Source organism: Archocentrus centrarchus, chromosome 3 (genome assembly GCF_007364275.1).
Source record: "Archocentrus centrarchus isolate MPI-CPG fArcCen1 chromosome 3, fArcCen1, whole genome shotgun sequence".
NCBI classification, from domain to species: Eukaryota; Metazoa; Chordata; class Actinopteri; order Cichliformes; family Cichlidae; genus Archocentrus; species Archocentrus centrarchus.
In genome coordinates this window covers 18,083,413-18,106,705 of record NC_044348.1, presented here as the reverse complement: position 1 = coordinate 18,106,705, position 23,293 = coordinate 18,083,413, and the positions used below count along the sequence as shown (strand labels likewise).

General features: G+C 42.1%; 1 protein-coding gene across 2 annotated transcripts; it reads left to right on the top strand.

Moving 5' to 3' along the window:
* The first annotated feature begins 4,252 nt into the window (after positions 1 to 4,252).
* On the top strand, positions 4,253 to 23,037 carry LOC115777195 (rho family-interacting cell polarization regulator 1-like). Of its 2 annotated transcripts, XM_030725033.1 has the most exons (17): positions 4,253 to 4,404; positions 7,064 to 7,197; positions 7,329 to 7,407; positions 7,502 to 7,525; positions 7,620 to 7,673; positions 10,358 to 10,507; positions 10,794 to 10,857; positions 10,949 to 10,992; positions 11,067 to 11,192; positions 14,586 to 14,734; positions 14,862 to 14,970; positions 15,385 to 15,516; positions 17,012 to 17,599; positions 17,692 to 17,924; positions 19,944 to 20,040; positions 21,458 to 21,554; positions 21,639 to 23,037. In XM_030725033.1, exons 2-17 carry the CDS (start codon positions 7,106 to 7,108, stop codon positions 21,695 to 21,697), a joined length of 2,097 nt encoding a protein of 698 aa, XP_030580893.1. In that variant the 5' UTR covers positions 4,253 to 4,404; positions 7,064 to 7,105; the 3' UTR covers positions 21,698 to 23,037. The 2 variants fall into 2 exon arrangements, with proteins under 2 accessions (XP_030580893.1, XP_030580901.1); XM_030725041.1 differs by lacking the exon at positions 15,385 to 15,516.
* The last annotated feature ends 256 nt before the right edge of the window (positions 23,038 to 23,293 follow it).

Here is a 23,293-nt window from a genome sequence, read left to right as displayed (position 1 = left end):
CAAAAAAAAGAGTGCATAAACTGAATTAAAACATATTTCAAAAATTCGCATTGGGAAAATAAGAGAAAACAAAATCCCAATTTTAGGTATAACATTAACATCTTGTTCTTTCTGTCTGGAGTTTGCATGTTCTCCCCATGTCTGTGTGGGTTCTCTCCGGGTACTCTGGTTTCCTTCCACAGTGCAAAGACATGCAGTTAGTGGGGTTAGGTTAATTGGTGATTCAAAATTGGCCATAGATGTGAAAGTGAGTGTGAATGGTTGTGTGGTGTTAGACCTGAGGATTTACCCTACCTCTCGTCCTGTGACAGCTGGGATAGGAAATAACACATCATGCCCATACATGCAAAATTGTGGTTTCTACAGGCCTCCAAACCTGCTGTCAGAGGTAAAACATGCAAATATTTTCAAGCATTTCACGTTGTGCCTTAACTTGAGCTGGTATTAACTCAATCCCTCTCTTCATCCCTTATTTTTTGTCTTTTTGATAAAACTATAGACAGTAGGGGCCTGAAATTCAGTATAATTCACATTAAGAAGTGCACCTTTCGCCTGGAATTTTTTTCAAGTGATCTGGGATGGTCAGATGGAGGCATTAAATGAAATAACATGGAATGGCATTATTTTTATGCTCCTATACAACGGGGAAAGTTGTCACACAACCTGCACTGAACGTACACGTGTGATATTATATAGGCTACTTTATACTTTAACGATTCATCTACTCAATTAAAATACAGTTTGGATTATTATTACCTGATAATGTTTTGTGACATAAAATGTAATTTTTTTTTTTTCCTTTTTAAAGGTGAGCAGCTTTTGGTGCTCCTGAAGAGTGAGGGTAATAACATCCTGTGGCTGTGATGGAAGATTTAACTAAACTAGTTCTCAGCCGTGCACTCGGATGCGTTTGTGTGTCTGTTTTGGTGTTTTTTGTGTTTCTATCTCCCTTCGTCGTCATTATAATGAACTACATTTGCGTTGCGCTGTTTAGTCTCAGCGTTATTTAACGTACGGGGTCTTTAGCGGGCAGCTCTCCCGGTTGCGCCAGCTGCAGCGTCCTGTTGCGGACGAAGTCTGGAGGGAAAATGTGCCACATGCTTTCCCTCTTCGCCGCTTCCTCCTCCTCTGCTCGGTCAAACTTGGACAAACGGCTCTCGGTGCTCCTGCACCTGATAGACTTAACGGCCCAATGAGAAGCCTCACCGGGCCGCCACCCTCGGTTTTCCGTCACGGCTGAAGGAGAAGTCGGTACTTCCCTCGGTGCTCTCCTTCCGAAACGTCACGCCTGTTTTTTGTTTTTTTCCGTTGGATTCACGGTGGCGTCGCCAGCGTAGCAAAGGCAGCAACGGAGAAAACAGTGACAGACCGAGGGACATCCTTGTTGCCACAGCAACTAACAGAAACGCGATTTCCGGTCGGAGGAGCAGCCTTTCAAAATAAAAGTAGGGCTTTAAAGTGACCTCCCTGGGATAGAAGTCTCACTGCAGTGTAATACAGTGATTTTCCTGGCTCAAAATACCTGTATAATCTGTAAAACGGGCTGTAGCAGGTAAAGCAAATAGTCTTTGTTACGTGATTTAACAGAAATACAGAAATGTATGTATCTTCCTGCAATTGCTATCCCCCCCCCCCCCAACTCTGGTGATATGCCAACTCCTTTTTGATGGGCACCAGTTTTCTAACTGCAGGTTTCCCTCTGACTTCTGGTTGTTCATTTCTAGGAAATTACGAGAAGTCAAGTCAGCAAATTGTAGTGTGCAAAAACAGATTAATCATCCGTTTACCCCTGAAATGGGGAGCCTTCAGGAAAATAGAAATTAACATGTCACAGTCACAGTAACATTCAAAAAATTGGAGGACAGACAAAATGTAAGTACAAATTGATTCCATTTTATAATGGGCCACTGTCTCTCTGTCTTCTTCTTTCATATGCTCCTTTTAGGGGTCATCACAGTGGATCTTCTGCCTTTATCTCACCCTATCCCCAGGATCAGCCTGTCTCACCAACCCTCTGCATGTCCTCCTTCACTACATCCATGAAGCTTTGTGGTCTTCCTCTTTTCCTCCTGGCTGGCAGCTCCATATTCACCATCCTTTGTCCACTATATCCACTATCCCTATTATTTAGCTAATTATAGGCCAATCTCCAGTCTTCCTTTTCTTTCAAAAAATTCTTGAAAGAGTAGTTGTAAAACAGCTAACTGATCATCTGAAGAGGAATGGTTTATTTGAAGCATTTCAGTCAGGTTTCAGAATTCACCACAGTACAGAAACAGCCTTAGTGAAGGTTACAAATGATCTCGTCATGGCCTCTGACAGTGGATTAATCTCTGCGCTTGTCCTGTTGGACTTCAGTGCAGCTTTTGATACTGTTGACCATAACACTTTATGCAGCAGTGGCTTGAATCAAATGTATCTAATAGACTCCAATTTGTTCATGTAAACGGGGAGTCTTCTTCACACACCAAGGTGAATTATGGAGTTCCACAGGGTTCTTTGCTAGGTCTAATTTTATTTACACTATACACGCTTCCCTTAGGCAATATTATTAGAAAATATTGCATAAATTTTCATTGTTATACAGATGATACCCAGCTTTATCTATCCATGAAGCCAGATGACACACATCAAATGTAACAGCAGGAATATCTTAAAGACATAAAGACCTGGATGACCTCTAATTTCCTGCTTCTGAATTCAGATAAATCTAAAGTTCTCTTACTCTGCCCCAAATTCTGTTTCTCACATTCAAGGTCTTGTAAACCTTCCCTTTCACTCTTGCTACTATCCTTCTGTCACCCCTCCACCCTGCCTGCACTCTTTTCTTCACCTGTTGACCCCAGCTATTTAAACTCATCCACCTTCAATATCTCTACTCCTTACAGCTTCACTGTTACACTTGTCTCCCTCTCATTCACACATATGTATTCTCTCTTGCGTCTACAGACTTTAATTCCTCTTCTCTCTAGAGGATACCTCCACCTCTCCAGGCTCTCTTCCACCTGCTCCCTACTCTCACTACAGATCACAATGTTATCTGCAGAAATCATAGTCCATGGAGACTCTTGGCTGACCATTGATCATCACCTCTCTTCTTAACCTAGCTTAAAAAAAAAAAAAAAAAAAACTCTTTCATATCTTCATGGCTCAGTACACTGTTTAAAATCTTTAAAGATGGTATAGTATTTTATTTTCAGTCAGTGTCATTTAATATTGTTGGGTAAACTGGACATACATGCTTTACATGTTTGTCTCTTTTTGATTCATATGTTTTTCCTTATAGTTCTGCTGTTTCTCCATATTGTAATATGTCTGTGTCTGTGTGACCAAAAAGAGGAATCCCTCCACGATTTATTTTCCAGAGCTGTCCTACAGTTTTTACCGTTTGATTCTTTAAAATTTCTAAAATTACATTTATTTTGAAAGAGAAAAAGAATGGGGGGGGGGGGGGAGAGAGAGAATTGAAAAGGGAGAAAACATAAATATTATGAATAAAACACAGTATGAGGAGAGGATAAAAATAAATCAAAAATGGTAGAGGTATATATAATATAGGTTGGACACTACATAAATTAGTATATATTAAGTACAATTTCAATTATTTATTAAACACATTTACACACATTCACATGCTTTACTCAAGTTTTCTCATTTTGTTTTTGTTTTTAAATATGTTTTATTTTTTATTTTTTTATTTTACCCATCTAGCTGTACAGCAGTTACAGCTGTTGCTTTTAAATGTGCTAATTTTTTTCCTTTTTCTAGAAATTGGACAGTGCTTAACAAATTTATTAGACCACCTGTCATAAAAACGGGGGGGGGGGGGGGGGGGGGGGGGGGGGGGTTCAAATCTCTCAAAAACTTGTTTAAAGTCAAAATTATATTGTTATTTATGAGACAAGTAACAAACTGAATTCACTTAACAATAATTAAATTTTAGCATTAAAAATTTGTTGATTAAAGAGCTTGGCAACACTGGTGGATTAACTATTACATAATACTGTTAATTTAGGGCAGCTGTGGCATAAACCTTACACTGGGTGGTGATCAAATAAATCTGTCAAGCACTGTACTTCTTGGCAGTATTTTTCACCCTTCTGCTATTTGTTTCAGTGCAAACAACTAATTCTCATCTTCTCTAAGGCCAGTGAGAGCCCCCCCCCCCCCCCCCCCCAAAAAGCCCGTGTCTCCTGGACTAGCAGGAGCTTTTACTATGAAAAATGTGAGCCGGAAGTGGTGTGCGGTGCCTGGTGCTGGTTTTACTGTGGCCACAAAAAACTGCGAAATCAAGGAGAAGGACAGCGCCCCGAATAACTGTAAACCTCTGCAAACTGCGAGCGGCACCGCGCTGGAAATGGGACCGGGGTCGTGTCCTCCGGGTGGTCGGACATTAAAAGAGAGGTAGGAGGGCTGCTGTTTTTATTCCCAAGGTCACAACCAGAAGCCTGGTCATTTTCTCTACATGAGCATGAGTCCGTCGGACGTTAAGTTGCCTTGCGGTGATGTTGTCGAAATGAAATCCGCTACCAGGCTCCACTTTGTCCCCGTTTTGTTTTGTTTTTCCCTCTGGGTTTCGGTGTTTGATGCGGGGTAGCGGGCTGATACTTTAAGGGGAAGAGAGGGAGAGGAAAGGGTCCCGGTGGAGTTTTTGTGGCCTGTGATGAGCTCCGTGGGGGCCCGGGTGGGATATATATATATATATATATATATGTGTGTGTGATTGTGCGCGGAATACGAAATGTGGCACGACGGGCGTTTCACAAGTTTGCGGGTGGGACTCCATCCCTGACTGTTTGTGGGAGTAAAGAGCAGGGCTTGAGGCGTGTGAGGGTGTTTATCCGACTCCGTGGCCTGCTTCCGCCGGGTGAGGCTAATCCAGTAATCTGGAATAGAGGTGGTGGCGTTTCATTGTAGTGCCATCCTCCTCCTCTTCTTCCTCCTCAAACGGCGCAGAAACTACGGATGAGCATTCTGTCCGCAGAGAGGGAGCGACATGGCTGGTTGTATTTGCTCCTCTGCACCTTAAATGTGTGATAATTAGTCGGTTAGTTGAGCCGTTATGACTAATCGGTTGCTATTTTCCTCCTCATGTACAATTTTGTGTGACAATACACACTTTGGGGCAGTTCCGTTCAGTTTAAACCAGTTAAGACATCACCTTTGCCAGTGGTACCTCAGCATAGCCCTCTTATTTTCCATTATGCTGTCTTAAAGCTTTAGTAATTAGGTTTATAGGCAGATATTGATCAAAAATACTTTACTATTGTTTATTATTAAATTTAGAGGGTCTAAATCACCACCTGTGACAGCTCCAACTTCAAGCCTGCGTTTTGGAGAAAAGCAAAAAGGATTTTTTTTTTCCTTAGAGAGACATGTGTATAGATTTTGATGAGTGTCTGACTGCATATTAAAAAAGCTTATAATGAAAATAAAAATGCTGTTTTTAATTGTTGTTTGAATCCACTAATATTGCTGTGGGCCTTAAATGGCTGACTGAACATGGCTATATGTTTGTGCATTTGGTGAGTGCATGAAAGTTGTTGTGGCTTTTTTTTTTTTTTTTAACAAAGCTCTGGTCTTGTGAGGTGTTTGGGAACAGTGTCCTCTTTGTTCCCCCTGCTGAGTGGAGAGGATTAATCCTGCTAATCATCTCTAATGTATGTAGGGGAAGGGATAAAAGAACATCTGAGGGAAAAGAAACTGGGCGACTGGCTCTCGTAATTATCAATATAACCAAAGCCTGCTGATGTGTGACATATTTATGTGAGTGCGCAAGATGTGGGTCTCCCTCTTTCTCCGCCTGTGTGTGTGTGTGTGTGTGTGTGTGTGTGTGTGTGTGTGTGTGTGTGTGTGTGTTCTCATGACTTTGCACTTTCATAGCCAAGTCCTGCACATGTTTGACAAAAGGTGATTGGTGGAGGGGATGTTCTATCCGTGAAAAACTCTTATAGCGTGTTACACCTTTTCTTTGCCATGTTCTAAGCACGATCAGCTCCAGTTAATCCTCCTGGTGTGCAGCGACTAAAGATTAGCAGGTTTAACTAGACCCCTGGCCCCCGTCCTCCCTGTTTGGCAGGAGAAAGAAAACCAGGGTGTATGTGATCGTATCGTATCAGCGCTGTTGTTTATGATTAGCGTTTTGATTGTATAAAAGTAAAATCTGAGAGAAACAGATGCTAAAATTTCCTGTGTCCCGTGCTGGCTCATTCACAGATCCCATGAGTTAATATGGGTTTGGCCCCTGCTTGACAGATTTAGTTTGGTTTTAAGTCTACAATCTCTTTTGTGACTAGATTAGCTCAGGTGTGACCCCCTCTTCCTAAAGTTTTCCCTGACAGCAGGCAGCATCGCTCTAATCTGCACCTTTACTGACTTCACTCAGAGCGGTAAAGGGGGGAATTTTTTTTTTTTTTTTTTTTACACTGCAGAGAGATGGGTTTTGGATTCTCGGGCCAAACTTCTGTGTAGAATTTCCTGTGTAGAGTCAGTCGTGAGACTTCCTGTACGTACTGTAGTGTTGGATGGGGAGGGGAGGGGAGGGGAGAGAGGTGGGTGGAGAGGCTGGGAAGGAAGGGGAAGAGAAGCCCAGGCAGACTGTGCTCCCTGCTGTTGTCAGCCGTGGCCACTGTGGTTGCTGCTAAGGCAAAGCTCGCTGTCTTGCAGACAAAGCAGTGTGGACTGAGGAAGTGAAAGAGGGGCTTGCATCCTCTTTTTCTTCCCTTTTCTGTTTTCTTTCTGTGCTGTTAGCAGAATCTGCGCTAATCTTAGAGGAATAGCATTCAGGTACAATGCGGAGTGAGGCTAAGATGGACATTTTGTTTCTAATGCCTCCTTTTTGTGTAACTGCAGGACATGTACTTCAGTCTGTTAAAGCCACAATGCTGCACACAGCTCTCCAAGCATGCTAAAGCAGTGATAATATCTCTTCATTCAGCAGGTGGGCAGCAACCTTTCTGTTTTAGTTGCCTGTTTTGAATGTGCTTTAACTGAATGATCTCGATGGCCTTATCAAAAATCATCCCATGCTTTATCTCTTGCTTTTTTCCTCCCACTCTCTCAGCACCGTTTGATCCAAGAGAAGCGTGCCTTGTAAGGAAGCAGGATGTTCACAGGCTCCACCAAACTGCCACCCACTAAAACCCCCCAGCCCGAGCGGCTGGATGAAGTGTACGCTGCCTTACGCCGAGGCTTACAGTGAGTAAACATATTTCAGGCTCTGTTTATGGATGGCTGCCAGGTGGAATATCTCTGAACATACAGAAAACAGCTGCTCCCCTCACTTTAGAATAAGGAAAGCAAAGATGATTTCTTTTTTTGGTCATCAGGTCGTACCTGCAAGTCCACCAGCTGGAGCTGGACAGCCTGGGGCAGCAGATCAGAGAAAACAAGAGGAATGGTCGCTTGGTGAGTCAAACCAGTCGCAGCAGTATTGGCTGTGATCAGTATCACCCTCTGATGCTTTGATTGGTGTTTTTAATTGGTGCTGTTTTCTCTGCAGGGGTCTTTGTATGAGTTGGATAAGGTGAGTTTCATTCACACCCGTTTGAATGAGGGCAGTGAAACAGAAAGTACTGTACTAGTCTGGCAAGTTTAATAATCTTTTTCATCCTCTGCAGCAAGTGAAAGCCATCGAGAGGTTCATGCGTCGCTTGGAGTTCCATCTCAGTAAGGTGTGTATTTATAGATTAAACTTGTTAAACACACAGATTGATACATCAATACTGTAATGAATCAAAGGACGATGTGTCACTAAAATGGTTTTACTATGTATAATTCTGTGGAGCATTTTAGCATCTTTCAGCTTGTCACATCAAAACACTTTTTATTGTGAGGCAAATATCCTACAGTATTTTTACTGCCTGCTCTGAGTATCTTTGTTCACTCACTGCTCAGCAGGCCACCAGTTAGCACCGGGGATGCCCAGATACCACAAATATAGTAGTCTGTACCAATACCAGTAGAATTACATGATTTTCGATACTGATACAAAGTGATTACTTAAACAAAAACTCCTTTATTTAAAAAGTCATGAAAAATCTCTGAAATGGTGGTGGCACTACATTTATTTAAAATGTTAACATTATATTTTATTGAGATGGTTAGGATGGTTGCTGAGTAGCCTGCTAACTTTACTATGAGGTTTCATTACGTTAGCTTAAGCATTTATATATTCTTAGCTAGGAATGGGCGATATAACCTCAAAATTATATCACCATATTTCAAGAAAACGTGCGATAACGAAATTTCCGAGGATATGGGGAAAAAAAGAAATACAACATTTTATCGATGCTCGCAGCTTGCAGGCAGCAGCATTTATAAGTGTGAGTAAATGAAGGTTGTTTTCCATCCTTCTTTTCCAATGAGCTGCTGACACTGATGAAACATTTCCTAATTTGAAGTGTGATTATTGAAACAAGGTGCCAGCAGCTGCCGCAATATAGTGCAATAGTAGTAACACAACACAAGTCAAATGCAAGCACAGAAGTAGCCTAGGTAGTGTTTTCTGTGGAAATTTTAAGTCAAAGTATAAAATAACTGCGTAACACATTATTTTAAAAATAACTAAAGTGACTTAACCCTGTAACTATTCAGGAGCTGCACAATGTTGTCACAAAATAAAACAAAAAAATATTTTCTACCTGGGATGTTCTATGTTGGATCAAGCTTTTTAACAGGTTGGTTAAAGTCCTGCTTTTCCACTGTGTAACCGGATCAGTAATTTCCTTCCACCATGCTTTTCCTGTCATATGGAGTGCAACCACCGAGCGCTCCAGCAGCACTTGATCAGTATTTTGTTTACATTTGGGTCATCAGCTGCTAGTTTCTCCTCTTTCGTAGCCTGGCTGTACTCAACGGTGTATTTTTGCCTTAAGTGGTGAAACAAGTGTGTTGTTTCCACCTTCATGAGAAACGGTTTTCTCACATATTTTGCAAAGCGCAGTACTTTGTTGGAGTAGCTCCCTTTTTAGATATCAAGTCGTAATTGGAGGCTGACACGGGGGCTCTTGGTCTCAGATATGCCTAGACTTGTTGCACACACTAGGGAACATAAAAGCATAGTGTTGCTATAGCTATGATATTGCAATATGACATTTTTATATCTTATAAAAATTTATGTCGGTATTATTGTGGAAGATATGAAATGGCACAGCCCAACAATTTTAATCTATGGGAGGAACATTAGCTGATTTTTACAACAGCAGTGCCCACTTTCTCAAACAAAATGGTAGCATGTATTTCAGGATGCCTCACAGCAAGAAGGTCCTAGGTTCGATTTCACCTTGGCCGGGGTCTTTTTGTGTATAGAGTGTACACTGCCTCTCACCCTATGTCAGCTGGGATAGGCACCAGTGCCCCTGTGACCCTGAACAGGATAAGTGGAAGAGAATGGATGGATGGATGGTATTTCAGGATAACAACACAAAGTACTTCCCTACCTGCCTTTCCTGTCAATGAGTTGGCTACCAACGTAGGACTTTTAAGGCCTATTTATTATTTTTTAGTCTGATTTATTGACTGATAGTCTTTTTTTCTTTTCTGTTGGATACAGGAGACATGAACATATTTCACAAACATTTGTTATGTGTAGTTATTTATTAACGTGTTTACACTTTGCCTGACTCTGTGCCGATCAGCTGGTTGCTGCCTTTGTAACGCTCCAAACAGGTGTTACCAACAGGGAAGTTGCAGAGTGCCCTGTGATGGACAAACTATGCACTTACAGCATGGTTGAAGGCGTTTCTCCTGTCACTTGTTTACTTTTTAAAATTTTCATTTATCAGCTAGTTTAAATGCAAATACCAACAGATCAGCAGATGGCTCATATCCGTCTGGCTTTGATCACAGCAGCTGCATTATTCATCACCTTCCTTGTGGAGTTTTTTTTTTTTTTTTCTTTTTCTTCAATGTATAAGGATCAACTAGAAAACTCTGCCTTGGAATAATTGCAGCCTTGAGACATTCAGCACTAAAAAACGAGTGCCATCGCATTTTCAGAGTTTTGGTATTGTAAGTGACATCCCCGGTTTGCACTGCCTGATGATTGCAAGGAAAGCAAAGCAGAGGTTATAATTAGCTGGCGAATACTTAGAAGCTAAAGAAGAAGCCATTTTCTCACGAGTTGGTGGAGACCAAAACAGAGCAAGAAGGATGCTAATTTTTGGTTTTAAATTCATTAGATGAACACAAAGACAACTCCCAAAGGACACTAATGTTGCTTTGTGGTGCGCTATCTAACACGTATGCCGTGCTGACTTTGCTGTTTGTTTTCCTGCAGAAACATCAGTCAGTTCTACCTCTTTTTGTTTAATTAAACTACGGAGTCACTAAATGTTTGTAACGCTTGCTTTTTCAGGTTGAAGAACTGTACGATGCTTATTGTATACAGCGGCGACTGCGTGATGGAGCCAGCAAGATGGTGGCAGCATTTAATTCTGCCAGTGGCAGCAAGGAGGCCAGAGAGAGTCTGAGTGAAGCCAACAAGGGCTACAGGGAATGTACAGAGGCAAGTAATGGGTGTCGTTCTATTCATTGTTTTCTAGTGATGATGTTTCTATCATAACATGATTCTTGTGTTTTTGGACTCCAACTAATGATCAGTGAATTACTGATTAATCAAAAACCTAAAGGTATGCTGTGAAATCTAAGAAAGAGACATCTGAGGAGCAAAAAATAAAATTTTACTGATGAACTTTCTGCCAAACTGATTGATTAGTGACACATTTTTTCAGCATTTAATGTAATATGAAGCCATACAGTATTTAAACTTGTCTCTGCTTTTGACTCTGTAGCACATGTGCTCACTTGAGAGCGAATTAGAAAGCCAGATGGGAGAATTTCATGTGAAGATGAAGGGTGAGTCACTTTGTGAGCCCATGTGACTTCCTATTTGCTGCACTCTAAATAAGCTCGGCTCTCATTTCTCTGTTCATTTTTGATGCTTCAGGCCTGGCTGGGTTTGCACGGCTGTGTGCTGGTGACCAGTATGAGGTAACAGAAACACACAGGCACACATTTTTTATTTCTCTCAGCATTATCACACCCACTGTTTTTGGCTCTGTCAGGTCCTGATGCGTTATGGGCGCCAGCGCTGGAGACTACGAGGTCGCGTTGAAGTCAGCAACAAGCAGATATGGGACAGTGAGGAGTATATTTTCCTGCCTCTCATTACAGAACTGCTGTCAATCAAGGTAATGACATCACCATTATGTAAATCCTATGGAAAACCAACAGTGTGTTAGTTCATCTTTCAGCAGCTCCTGCTACCATTTGAACATGCAAATCATTACAAACAGCTTGCTCATATGAAGTATTGTAGGTTTTTTTTTTTTTTAAGTTAATGACAGACAGACTGGCTCTGTTTATCCCAAAGATTAGAAAATTCCTGTCACAGCAGCACATGCTCCATATAAAGAGCCTGTGTTCTCTCTTCAGCCACCTGGGTTTGATCCCAGTCCTGAACATTTTCTCCATGTCCTTCTCTCCCCATCTTTCTCACATACAACTACCCCAAAAAAGATCAATAAATCAAAACAAAGCAGCTCATTACATAAAAAAGCTAAATAAAATCAAATGCACAGTGGGGGAAATAAGTATTTGATCCCTTGCTGAATATGTAAGTTTGCTCACTTACAAAGAAAATGAAGTTTCTAATATTTCTGGTAGTTTCATTTTAATGGAGATAGAATCTCAACCAAAAATCCAGAAAAAACACATTACATAAGAGTTATAATTTGATTTGGATGTCATTGAGTGAAATGAGTATTTGATCCCCAAGCAAAACATGACTTATGACACTATATTGCCAAAAGTATTCACTCATCCATCCAAATCATTGAATTCAGGTGTTCCGATCCTTTCCATTGCCACAGGTGTATAAAACCAAGCACCTAGTCATGCAGACTGGTTCTACAAGTGTTTGTGAAAGAATGGGTCGCACTCAAGAGTTCAGTGAATTCCAGCGTGGTAACGTGATAAGATGCCATCTGTGCAACAAGTCAAGTCATGAAATTTCCTCGCTACTCAATATTCCATAGTCAACTGTTAGTGATATTTTAACAAAGTGGAAGCGATTTGGAATGACAGCAACTCAGCCGTGAAGTGGTAGGCCATGTCAATTAATCACAGAATGGAATCAGTGGATGCTGGGGTGCATGGTGTGCAGAGGTCACCAACTTTCTGCAGAGTCAGTCGCTACAGAACTCCAAACATCATGTGGCCTTCAGATTAGCTCAAGATCAGTGCATCGAGAACTTCATGGAATGGGTTTGGATGGCTGGGGAGCTGCATCCAAGCCTTACATCACCAAGTGCAATGCAAACCATCAGCTACAGTGATGTAAAGCACACCACCACTGGGCTATAGAGCAGTGGAGATGTGTTTGCTGGAGTGACAAATAACGCTTTCTGGCAATCTGATGGACGAGTCTGGGTTTGGAGGTTGCCAGGAGAACGGTATTTGTTTGACTGTGTTGTGCCAAGTGTAAAGTTTGGTGGAAGGGCGATTATGGTGTGGGGGTGTTTTTCAGGAGTTGGGCTCAGCCCCTTAGTTCCAGTGAAAGGAACTCTTAATGCTTCAGCATAACAAGACATTTAGGCTCCTTCCTGTTCCAACATGACTGCACACTGTTGCACAAAGCAAGGTCCATAAACACATGGAGAAGCAAGTTTGGTGTGGAAGAACTTGACTGGCCTGCACAGAGTCTTCAATTCAACCTGATAAAACACCTTTGGGATAAATTAGAGCGGAGACTGTGAGCCAGGCTAACAGTTGACATCATATTAAACTCTATGGATTAAGGATAGTCTGTGTGTGTGTGAAGGCAGACGAGCAAATACTTTTGGCAGCATAGTGTATTACTTGGTGGAGAAACTCTTGTTGGCAAGGACAGCCGTAAGACGTTTCTTATTATTGGTAACAAGCTCCTCCCATGTGGTTTTGGGCTGATCCACCACCTTTCTCATGATCATTCTCACCCCTTGAGGTGAGATCTTGCATGGAGCTCCAGACTGAGGGTGGCTGATGGTCATTTTATATTTCTTCCATTTATGAATAATTGCACCAACAACTGTCGCCTTCTCACCGAGCTTCTTGCTGATGTTCTTGTAGCCCATTTCAGCCTTGTGTATTTCTCCAGTTTTGTTCTCTGACAGCTCTTTGGTCTTGGCCATGGTGGTGGAGCGGTTGGATTCTGTGGACAGGTCTGCTTTATACACATGATGAGTTGAGATCAGGAGTATCTGTAATTGATTGATTGATTCTAATCTGTGTGCCATGTGGACACACAGCCAATCCGTGGGTGCCAGAATTCTATCTTGTAGGGGATCAAATACTTATTTCACTCAATGACACATAAATCAATTTATAACTTGTATGTAATGTGTTTTTTTTGTTTGTTTTTTTTCTGGATTTTTGGTTGATTCTGTCTTTCCATTAAAATGAAACTACCATAAAAGGTAGAGACTATTGATTTCTTTGTAAGTGAGCAAACTTACAAACTCAGCAAAGGATCAAATAATTATTTCTTGCACTGTAGGCGTGTTTTTAAAATAGCTCAGTAGAATGCATGTATTCTGTCTTTCTTCATGAAAGTCAGTAGAAGCAAAACAGAATACATGTGTGAATGAGAGGGAGGCAGGTGGAAAGGTGAAGCTGCGAGGAGCAGAGGTAGTGAAGGTAGATGTGCTTAAATGCTGGGGTCAAACATCCAAAATAACAGACAGTACACAAGAGAGATGAACAGAATGCGATCAGGGTAGAGCAGGATGGACAGGATTAGAAGCGAATGCATCAGAGGGACAGCTCAGGGTGAACAGTTTGGAGACAAATTTAAAGAGGTGAGGCTGACATGGTTTGGACTGCAGAGGAGGGATGGTGGATATAGAATAGAATAGAATGCCTTTATTGTCATTCTACAGGATGTACAATGAGGTTGGTGGGCCACTCCTGTGCAGTGTATTGGGTGAAGGATGTTGAATCATCTCTGAGGAAGACCACAGAGAAGATTCATGGATGTAGTGAAGGAGGACATGCAGGGGGTTGGTGTGACAGAGGAGGAAGCTGGGGGTAGGGTGCAAATGGCAGAATAATGCGGCTCAGTATACGGAGAGTGTGACGTGTAGCAAACAGTGTTTGAAATGAAACTATGACGATAAGAATAAAGATGGGTGTGCTCAGTTATTTTATGAGGTAGTTAGATATTTCCTGTGGCAGTGGAGCTGAACAGCGATCTTTATCGGGTTGTTGGTCTTAGTTTAGTCTCTATGACCAAACTCATATTTCTGCGGTTTGAGATTTTGATCATTTTCATTTAAATCTTTAATTTCATGTGTTTGTGTTCTTTTCTTTTTCATATGTACAGCTTAACTACTTCCAGACCAATAATTCATGATAAAAATAAAAAAGTATGATAGTAATAATACGTGGCAAATTAACAAGCATTATATTTGGGGAGATGCATACCTTTGTGCCTTTACCCATACTCTCACACAAACTTATACAAGCGTGTTTGTATCCACCTCTTGAGGTTTAGGTAATCACATGGTCTCTGCCCTCACTGAGGTTTTTGTGTTTCGGTTTCTAAGGTGACGGAGCTGAAGAGCCTAGCTAATCACGTGGTTGTGGGCAGCGTGTCCTGTGAAATGCTCGATCTGTTCTGCCCGCTGCCTCAGACGCTCGCCGTGGATATCAACGACCTTGGGACAGTGAAACTGAACTTGGAGGTCACCTGGAGGTACTGAAATCTGCTGTGCACACACACACACCTCAGTTTTCCTGTGCAGCTTTTATTTTTGGGATTATTTAGAAATCTTTAACCCTGATTTTCTTTTTCTTTTTTTCTTTTTTTTTCCCCCCTCCAGCCCATTTGATAAGGATGACCAGACATCTTCCTCCAGCACAGTTTCTAAACGCCTGCTGTCCAATCAGAGCCCTCCTGACACACCCTCTATGCGAGAGCAGGTGTTTTATGTGAGTGAGAACATGAGAAATATTCACCTTCAGCTTTTTCTGCTAACAACTCCTCCTTCACACCTGTTCTGCTAACATCACTGGGTCATAGTTTGTATGAATCACTTTCTTGCATTTATACTAAACTGATGGATGTTATTACTGTCGTTTCATCGGCCTGTTCTGTTTCAGCTGTTCCCCGACTGCTTCGTCTGTAGCGGTAGCTCTGACATGTGTGAGGGTGTTCGCAGAGGGCTGTGTGTGAGGACGTGTGGGTGTGGTCGTGGCGTGCCTGAGGCGAGGAGAGTAAATGATAGCCATAGCGAGTTGTGTGACAGCAGCAGTATGTTTGAACGAAGCTGTGGTCCTTGCAGCTGTTTAATAGTGGTTGAGTAGCGCTCCAATATCTCCCTCCTCTTCCTCGCCTCGATGAAGAGCGTGCCTCGTGGCGGGCAGAGGCAGAGCCGTATGCTGGTCGAGGCTTTCCACCGCATCATGGCGTACAGGGCGGCGACCTTACGTTGTGAATTCAGCCGTGCGGCGCCTCAGCTCACCACGGCAGAGTCGGTGTGTTTGGATGTAGTCGTCGCTGTGGTTTAGTTTGTAGTGACCAAATAACGATTGACTGGTCTGTTAATATCCAATCAAATCCTGAAAAATCCTGATCATATTTCATTTTGATCTAAAGCAATCATAGCTTTTTGTTAAAGTGAGGGAGTGGAGATCAGTCTTGTTTGTAAAATCAAGAAAATAAGAGATGTTAATTCAGTGTTTAAAATAATCACTTTTCACAAGTTAGCAAGATCCAAAAATTGTACATTAACATTTCCTGCACACGGATGGCTGTATAGAAACTAAAATTAATACATTTCGTTAGTGATAATTTAGATGGGAGCCAAATTGGTTTATGTAGTGGTTCGCAAACCTTTGACTCTTTAATGACAATAGTAAGAGTAAAAAGTGACAATATAAACTCACCGGCCAATTTATTAGGTACTTGCTCACACTGGGTTGCCTTCAGAACTTCTTTAATCCTTCATGGCACAGATCCAGCAAGGTGCTGGAAAACTATCCTCAGAGATTTTGATGTGATAACATCACAGTTGCTGCAGATTTGTCAGCTGGTGGGGTACAGCAGCAGCAGCAGCTCTGTGGCTGACAAAAGGCCCTGCAGAGAGTAATCAGAACTGCAGACAAAATGACACATGCACACATCTACCTGTTCTGGACCTTATCTTCACCTCCCGCTGCATTCAGAAAGTAACAAACATTATAAAGGACTCATCACACCCTGCCCACCATCTCTTTGATAACACACGCCTAGAATTTTGAACAGTTTTTGCACTGCCAGCCTGTCTGGCACCAACAACCACTCAGTCATTTAAATCACCTTTCTTCTGATGCTCAGTTTGAACATGTGACTCGCTGATATAAGATATTTGCATTAACAAACAATTGAATGGGTGTACTTAATGAAGAGGCCGATGAGTGTGTTTACACTGTTGGGAAATTGGTTTAAAAAAAAAAAGATAAACATTCAAGGCTTTATGCCCGGCATGATCTTGGTTCAACATGACAGGTGAGGGGATGATCTGACTGAGAAATCCAGAACATTGCACACTTATACAGAAGCACCTCTGCTTTATCACCTATTTTACTCTAAACAGGACTACATTTACAAAATAAAACCCATCTTGTATTTGATAGGACTTGAAACTAGCAACTGATATGACTAAGTGTTCACTGAGATGATGAGTCGAGTGAGCAGCAGGATCATGTTCTCATAGAGCACTGGCTTCATATTTCAGAGAGGTTATATCTGTGTTCTGGACCTGGTGGAGCTGTGGCTTTGTTACTGTGAAAACGCTCTGGAAGCAGTCAGATTTTACTTCTCCCATTTAAAGCTTCTGTGATACACAGATAAACAGCCACATCATTGATTTGTCAATAGTTATTGTTTTTCTTGATATAATTTAATAGTAAAGGTTTTCCCTAAGCACCCTGCTGTGATACTACAGATGATTTTGTTTCTTGTTCTGATCCCGTTTTGTTTCATCTCTAGTCTCTGCTGAAGCGGCAGGGGGAAATGGAGAACGGGACCGTCTGGTCCAATTCCTCTGAATCCTCCGATGACTCATCCAGTCCAGCACTGGCTCATCACACTCAGAGGCTGACAGCATCCAACTTGCTGCAAACCACTCTCACTACTCAGCTGTCGTTTACTCCACACAAGTCCAGCGCGTCGACGCCCTCGCTTTCATCCAACCAGGAGGAGGATGAGACTGAAGCCGGCGAGGTTTTCCCTCAGACAAACGGCCACCTGCAGGCTTCCTGCTCTCACAGCCTCACCGGTGAGAGTGGCCCAGACTGTAGTGCAACTGACAGGGTGTCTGTCCAGTCAGAGGAGCTCTCTGAAACCTCGGCAGACCTGAGTTGCTCCTGCCCTGACATCTCTCAGCCTCCTACACCATTTGCGCAGAGGCCAGATGTGTCTGCAGAGGTAAACGATGATCCGTCCGTGGACTCGTTAGCGCAGGCTGAACAGACTGAAGCAGAAACAGATGCTGAAGCATTAGAGGAACACAATGTAGACCAAAGTCAGCCGCATCAGTCCGTCCAGGAGTTGAAACGAGCTGAGGATGCTCCAGCGGTGAGTTTAGGAATAAATTTAACACATTGGTTCACAAAGTCTGTAACATTTTAACAGTGACACGTTTAACACCTGGATGTATTTCTCCTCAGCCTCCTTTCCCTACGTCTGCAAGTTTCAACCAGGAAGTCGAGACTGCCCTCGAAAGCTTTGACTTTCTCAACTGCTCTGATCTCGATGAAGAAGAGGAAGATCAACAACAAGAAGATGATGGAGGAGAGGAAGAAGAGCGGGAAGAGAAATGTGAAGAGGACCAAAACAAAACGGAAGTAGAGGAAATTAAAGAAGAAGAAAAGAATGCCGAAAACCTGTACTGTGGAGGAAGGTCAGTCAGTGTGAGGACAAAAATATTGGTCGTCACTTTAGATACAGCGGTGCATATTCCCAGACAGTGTCCACAACTGTTAGTCTCAGTTTCTTTATAACAAACTCTTCGTTTACACGTTCACAGTGCAGCCTCAAGTCAAGTCGCATATATTTTGAAATGTGAACCACCGCGCAAAAAAAAAATCAGATTTCACAAAAAATCGGAAATGGGTCACTTCAGGCTGCAGCGTGAACGTAGCCTAAAGCTCCACACCAGCAGATAGGAGCTGGTGAGATATTGCCAACCATAGCCTGGTGTGCAAATGCTGTTTATTTGTTATATTTTTAACTGTGTGATGGATTGTCACAGCGTTGTTGACAATACTGTAGTTGTTTAAAATCCCCGATATCTGTGACTCAGAACTACAAGGTGGAGGATGTGAGAGCTCAAAAATGATATGAAATCAATGTTACCGTTAATTCTGGTTGATGTAAGTATTGGTGCAGCTGCTGCAGTGGGCTGATAGGGAGGCACGGACACACTCCTGAGTGAAAGATCAACCGTTACCTGACCGGTATTCACAGTTGGAAGCTGTGGTCAATGATGCTGTAGAACAGCAGTAGATCAGAAGTGCCTTCAACCTGCATTTATTTTAATGGCCAGCAGGGGGCGACTCCTGTGGGTTTTAGAAGCAGTTGTGTGCTTTTACACAGGATGCAGAATGCCAGTGTCTTGTGCTGAGAGCTCTGTGTCCTGCGAGTGCAGCCAATAGAGAAGAGGCATCCTGTTGGCAGCAGGCAGGGAAGGCAAGATGGAGGAATGCTGACATCATGTATTTGAATGAAGTGATTTCTACAACCTACATTGAAGTTTGCATTGAGTCAGTGGGAAGAAAACCCTTTCTTAGAAACTGGTTTCCATCCAAATAGATGTGTCAGGTGTGTGTTTTAAGAATTGAGTGGCTCATTGTATGTAAGCTCTTGAGATAAACAGGTACAGGAAACAGACTGACATCGTACTGTAGGTTTTAAAAAGTCTGCACTGTCCTCTGCGACACTGTCCCCTTTGAACATCAGATGCGCTGTCCTGTTTTGAAAACCCTTTAAGAGGAAGTGACCCTACCTGTGATTTGATTTATGACCTCAGTAAGAATTTCATTGACACATTTATTGTATGAACTGCACTACCCCGCCAAAAGTATTCACTTGTCTGCCTTCAAACACACGAACTTGAGTGATATCTATTCTTAATCCACAGGGTTTAATATGATGTCGGCCCACCCTTTGCAGCTGTAACAGCTTCTAGGAAAACTTTCCACAAGGTTTTGGAGTGTGGTCAAAAATGTCAATAAACATTCTTCAGAAGCATATTTGTGAGATCAAACACTGATGTTGGACGAGAAGGCCTGGCTCACAGTCTCTGCTCTAATTCCTCCCTGAGGTGTTCTGTCAGGTTGAGTTCAGGATTCTGTGCAGGCCTGACAAGTTCTTCCACAGGAAGGAGCCATCCCCAAACTGTTCCCACAAAGTTGGGAGCGTGAAATTGTCCAAAATGCCTTGACATGCTGAAGCATTAAGAGTTCCTTTCACTGGAACTAAGGGGCCGAGCCCAACTCTTGAAAAACAACCGCACACCATAATCCCCCCCCCTCAACCAAACTTTACACTTGGCACAATGCAGTCAGACAAGTACCATTCTCCTGGGACCCAGACTCATCCATCGGATTACCAGATGGAGAAGCGTGATCCAGAGAACACATCTCCAGTACTCTAGAGTCCAGTCAAATGGGTGGCGTCATCATGGCTATGTCCATCTTTTATATACAGTCTTGTGTGTGCACATACATTTTGGCGAGTGTAATATGTCGGCGTGACATAATGTCTCAGAAAAAGAATTAATTGGAACTCTAGAAATTCAGGCTGAATGTGATGCTCATATTAAAAATAGTTCAGTGTCAGTGAACAGGTGGGTGATACCTGTGTGATGGCATCTTCTAGTCAACATGTATGTCACATCAGTTTGTGTTGTCTCACTCAGCAGTGATGAAGAAGAGGAAGCACATGGTCTTGAGATTCTTATGGAAGCACCAGAAGGATTTAGGAACTCGGATGAAGACCGTTTCTCTGAATCACAGGTAAGCAGACTTTAATGATCTTTGGCTCTGATTGGTTGTCTGATTGCTCGCTATCCATTCTAGCAATCATGTCCAGGTGGGACGATGTGGGATGTTGCATCTTTGATTGTAGATCATTATTACCTATTAATTACACAATTTTATTATACAAGTGCAGTATTTTGTAGAGTTACTGTGGCCCTTCCCATTTTAACTCTTTAAGCATGCATGAATGTCTGGAAGTGTGTGTGTGTGTGTGTGTGTGTGTGTGTGTGTGTGTGTGTGTGTGTGTGTTTGGAATGAATAGGTGTGTTAATCTTTTATCCATACCTAGGTTCTGTTTCTAGGTAGTGTGCAGAATTTTGTTGTGCGTTTTGTTTACACAATGATAATAAAGGAATCTTGAAGAAGGCACATTTGGTAGAGTAGAGTAAGAGGATTCTAACTTTTGGGACATAATTGCCTGATTTGAGAGTGTTATTAAAATGAAGCTTTGATTGTACTTTCCACGTCTGAGAGTCTGCTTGGGTCTGCACGAGTCCGAGTGATGTAAATATCAGACATTGAGTGCGAGGATCTGTCCAGACATCTGTGTGCCTGTCTGTTTTTTTCTGACTGTGCACTGAGAATTTACATCACAGTGCACCAACTACACATGCGCTCCAGACAGCGGACTTCAAAGAAGTATAACCAGAATGACTGCTCCGCTGTCGCAGAGTATAATCAAAGTATAATTCTTCCATTGTTTCATAGTCCCGTTCTGATGTTCACGTGCCCATTATTGGCGCTTTCAACAGTGGACATGGGTCAGCATGGGCATCCTGACTGTTCTGCAGCTATGCAGCCCCATACGCAACTAAGTGTTGCACTGTGTATTCTGACACCTTTCTATCAGAACCAGCATAAACCTCTCAGCAATCTGAGCTACAGTACCTCGTCTGTTGGATCGGACCACACAGACCAGCCTTCGCTCCCCATGTGCATTATTGAGCCTCTGCTGACCATGACCCTGTCGCTGGTTCATCACTGTTCCTTCCTTGGACCACTTTTGATTGCCCATTTTTTGTGCTTTTGTGCTTCTAACACATCAAGTTTAAGGACTGGTGCCATGATGAAGACATAATCAGTGTTATCCACTTAACCAGTCAGTGGTCATAATGTTATGCTTGATTGATGTGTGTATATAAATGTACCAGAGTACAAGAGGTAAACCTGCATTCTAAGTGCAAGAGATTCAGTTCATATTACAAATGCATGATACATATATGTATGTTTCAGTGCATAATACCATCACATTTTATAGTCACAACACAATGTAGGTAAACTGAATTTATAAGACTCCTGTTAAAGCTGTGATGTGATCTGTGTGCTGCTTTTATCAATGAAGAATTCTTATTACATGTTTTTTTTTTGTTTTTTGTTTTTTCTTCCCTTAAAGGAGTCAAGTGTGGATGACATGCAGGATTTGGGTCATATAGAAATTCCTGAGGGAAAGGAAGAGGAGCCCAGCAGGGAGAAGGGATTCGAGGATAACGGTGAGGAGTTTGTCAGTAAACACAGGCCGTAGTTCTTCACTGCAGGTGTGAGAGGTTTCATTGTCCATGTTTTTAATCTTACAGGAGAGGATCAGGAAGAGTGTCCCTCCACTCCCAGTCAGCTGGCCACATCTGACTTCTAGTGACACCGCAGAACCTAAACCATTTCTCCCACTCTGAAATACCGGTGCCATCTGTCTCTCTGTTACACTGCAGGATTGGAGGCCTTGAGGATGTTCCACTTACTGCTCAGACAAACGGACTCCTCCATCATGGTGGAGTTTGTGCACATATTCGCCTTGTTCTCACCAGGAATGATAAACCTCGAGGTTTCTGTACCTCAGTCATGACTGTAAACACACACACACACACACACACACACACACACACACAGAATACACAATGCACACACACTTCACACACAGAATACACACCCAGAATACACACCCACAGACACACTCCTCCTCCTCCAGCAGTAATCATACTTTGAAAACACACTTCATCATGTGCTCTGGGTTAAGTGGGACCCCACATACGTTTACACTTTCAGAAACTGCTCCTGTCATGTGAAAACTCAGTGTCCAAAAGCGTTTCAGGAACAGCTTAAAGCGGCCTTTTTTTTTTTTGGTTTGGTTTTTAAGTGATCTAATCATTTTCAGATGGTTTTATAAGTTCAAGTTGATGTTTTTTCAAGCTACAGAGACGCATACAATCAGTTACCAAGATGCATTATAGTGTCTTCAGAAAAAAAAAAATTGTATTTGTGGATATGGAAGAACTACCGAGGTATTGATTTTCAGTGTTAAATCTGTGCACAGCCCGGAGCTCTTTCACTGAGAGAGGAAAGGACTTCACAAGCATGTGATGTTTGTCTGAAGACATAAAGTGATTTCCAAAGGAGGAATGTACCCTAAAAGTGAAAATTTCAGGCTTCAGAGACAGTTACTATTACGAAACACACACCTGGAGTGCAGAGGTTACATTTAAAGGTTAAAGCTGTACCAGCACCTAAGCTGTTATTAGAAACTTACACTTGAAGGATAGCAGAAGTCAGAAACAACCTGCAGTGTGAAACTATATTTAAACCTGCATGTGTAGCTGCCTCACACACACTGCCAGCATGTCTGCATACGAAGCTCAGATGAGCAGTATAGGTGTGTAAGCTCAGCCCCGCTCCGAGAAAGCCATCCGGTCTGTGACTGTGTCAAAAAGCCGCCTAACGGGGGCGCTATAGTCCGTCATGCTTTACATGTTTCTTTAACAGCCTCGTCATTCAGAAAGTGCCTCAAGCGATGTAAGGTTTTAAATGCCACGACAGGAGAGATCAGGCAAAAGAGAACAGTGTTTATTTTCGGAATTACTTTGAGAGTGTGCACAATAAGAGATATTTACTGTTTCATATAAAGAATTGTATATGTCCTGAAATGTCAAAATGTTTATGTTCAGAAATGTTTAAACTTTATAAAGGTTTCTTTAAAATTAACATGTCTTGTGTTGACTGAATCAGTGTGAAAGCTGAATAATCATTTAATGTTAAATTAATTGTTTAAAGTGGACCTTACTGTGCCTTATTTTCTATCACTATTGCAATAAGGGACAGTTTTTTTTCTGCATGTAAACAAAAAATATTGGAGGCCACTGAAACAGCACTAAAAATGTGTGTGTGGTTTAATTTACTCAAACTTAAACATTTTGTATGTCAAATACCCAAAACAACAGGAAAATTCTTGTCTGTTAAG

What these genes read in the sequence shown, in the direction of transcription:
- LOC115777195 (XM_030725033.1), top strand. Translation starts at nt 7,106, where the DNA reads ATGTTCACAGGCTCCACCAAACTGCCACCCACTAAAACCCCCCAGCCC. An exon ending in CAGAACTGCTGTCAATCAAG is followed by an intron (nt 11,193 to 14,585) that starts GTAATGACATCA and finishes TCGGTTTCTAAG; the next exon opens with GTGACGGAGCTGAAGAGCCT. An exon ending in AACCTGTACTGTGGAGGAAG is followed by an intron (nt 17,925 to 19,943) that starts GTCAGTCAGTGT and finishes TGTCTCACTCAG; the next exon opens with CAGTGATGAAGAAGAGGAAG.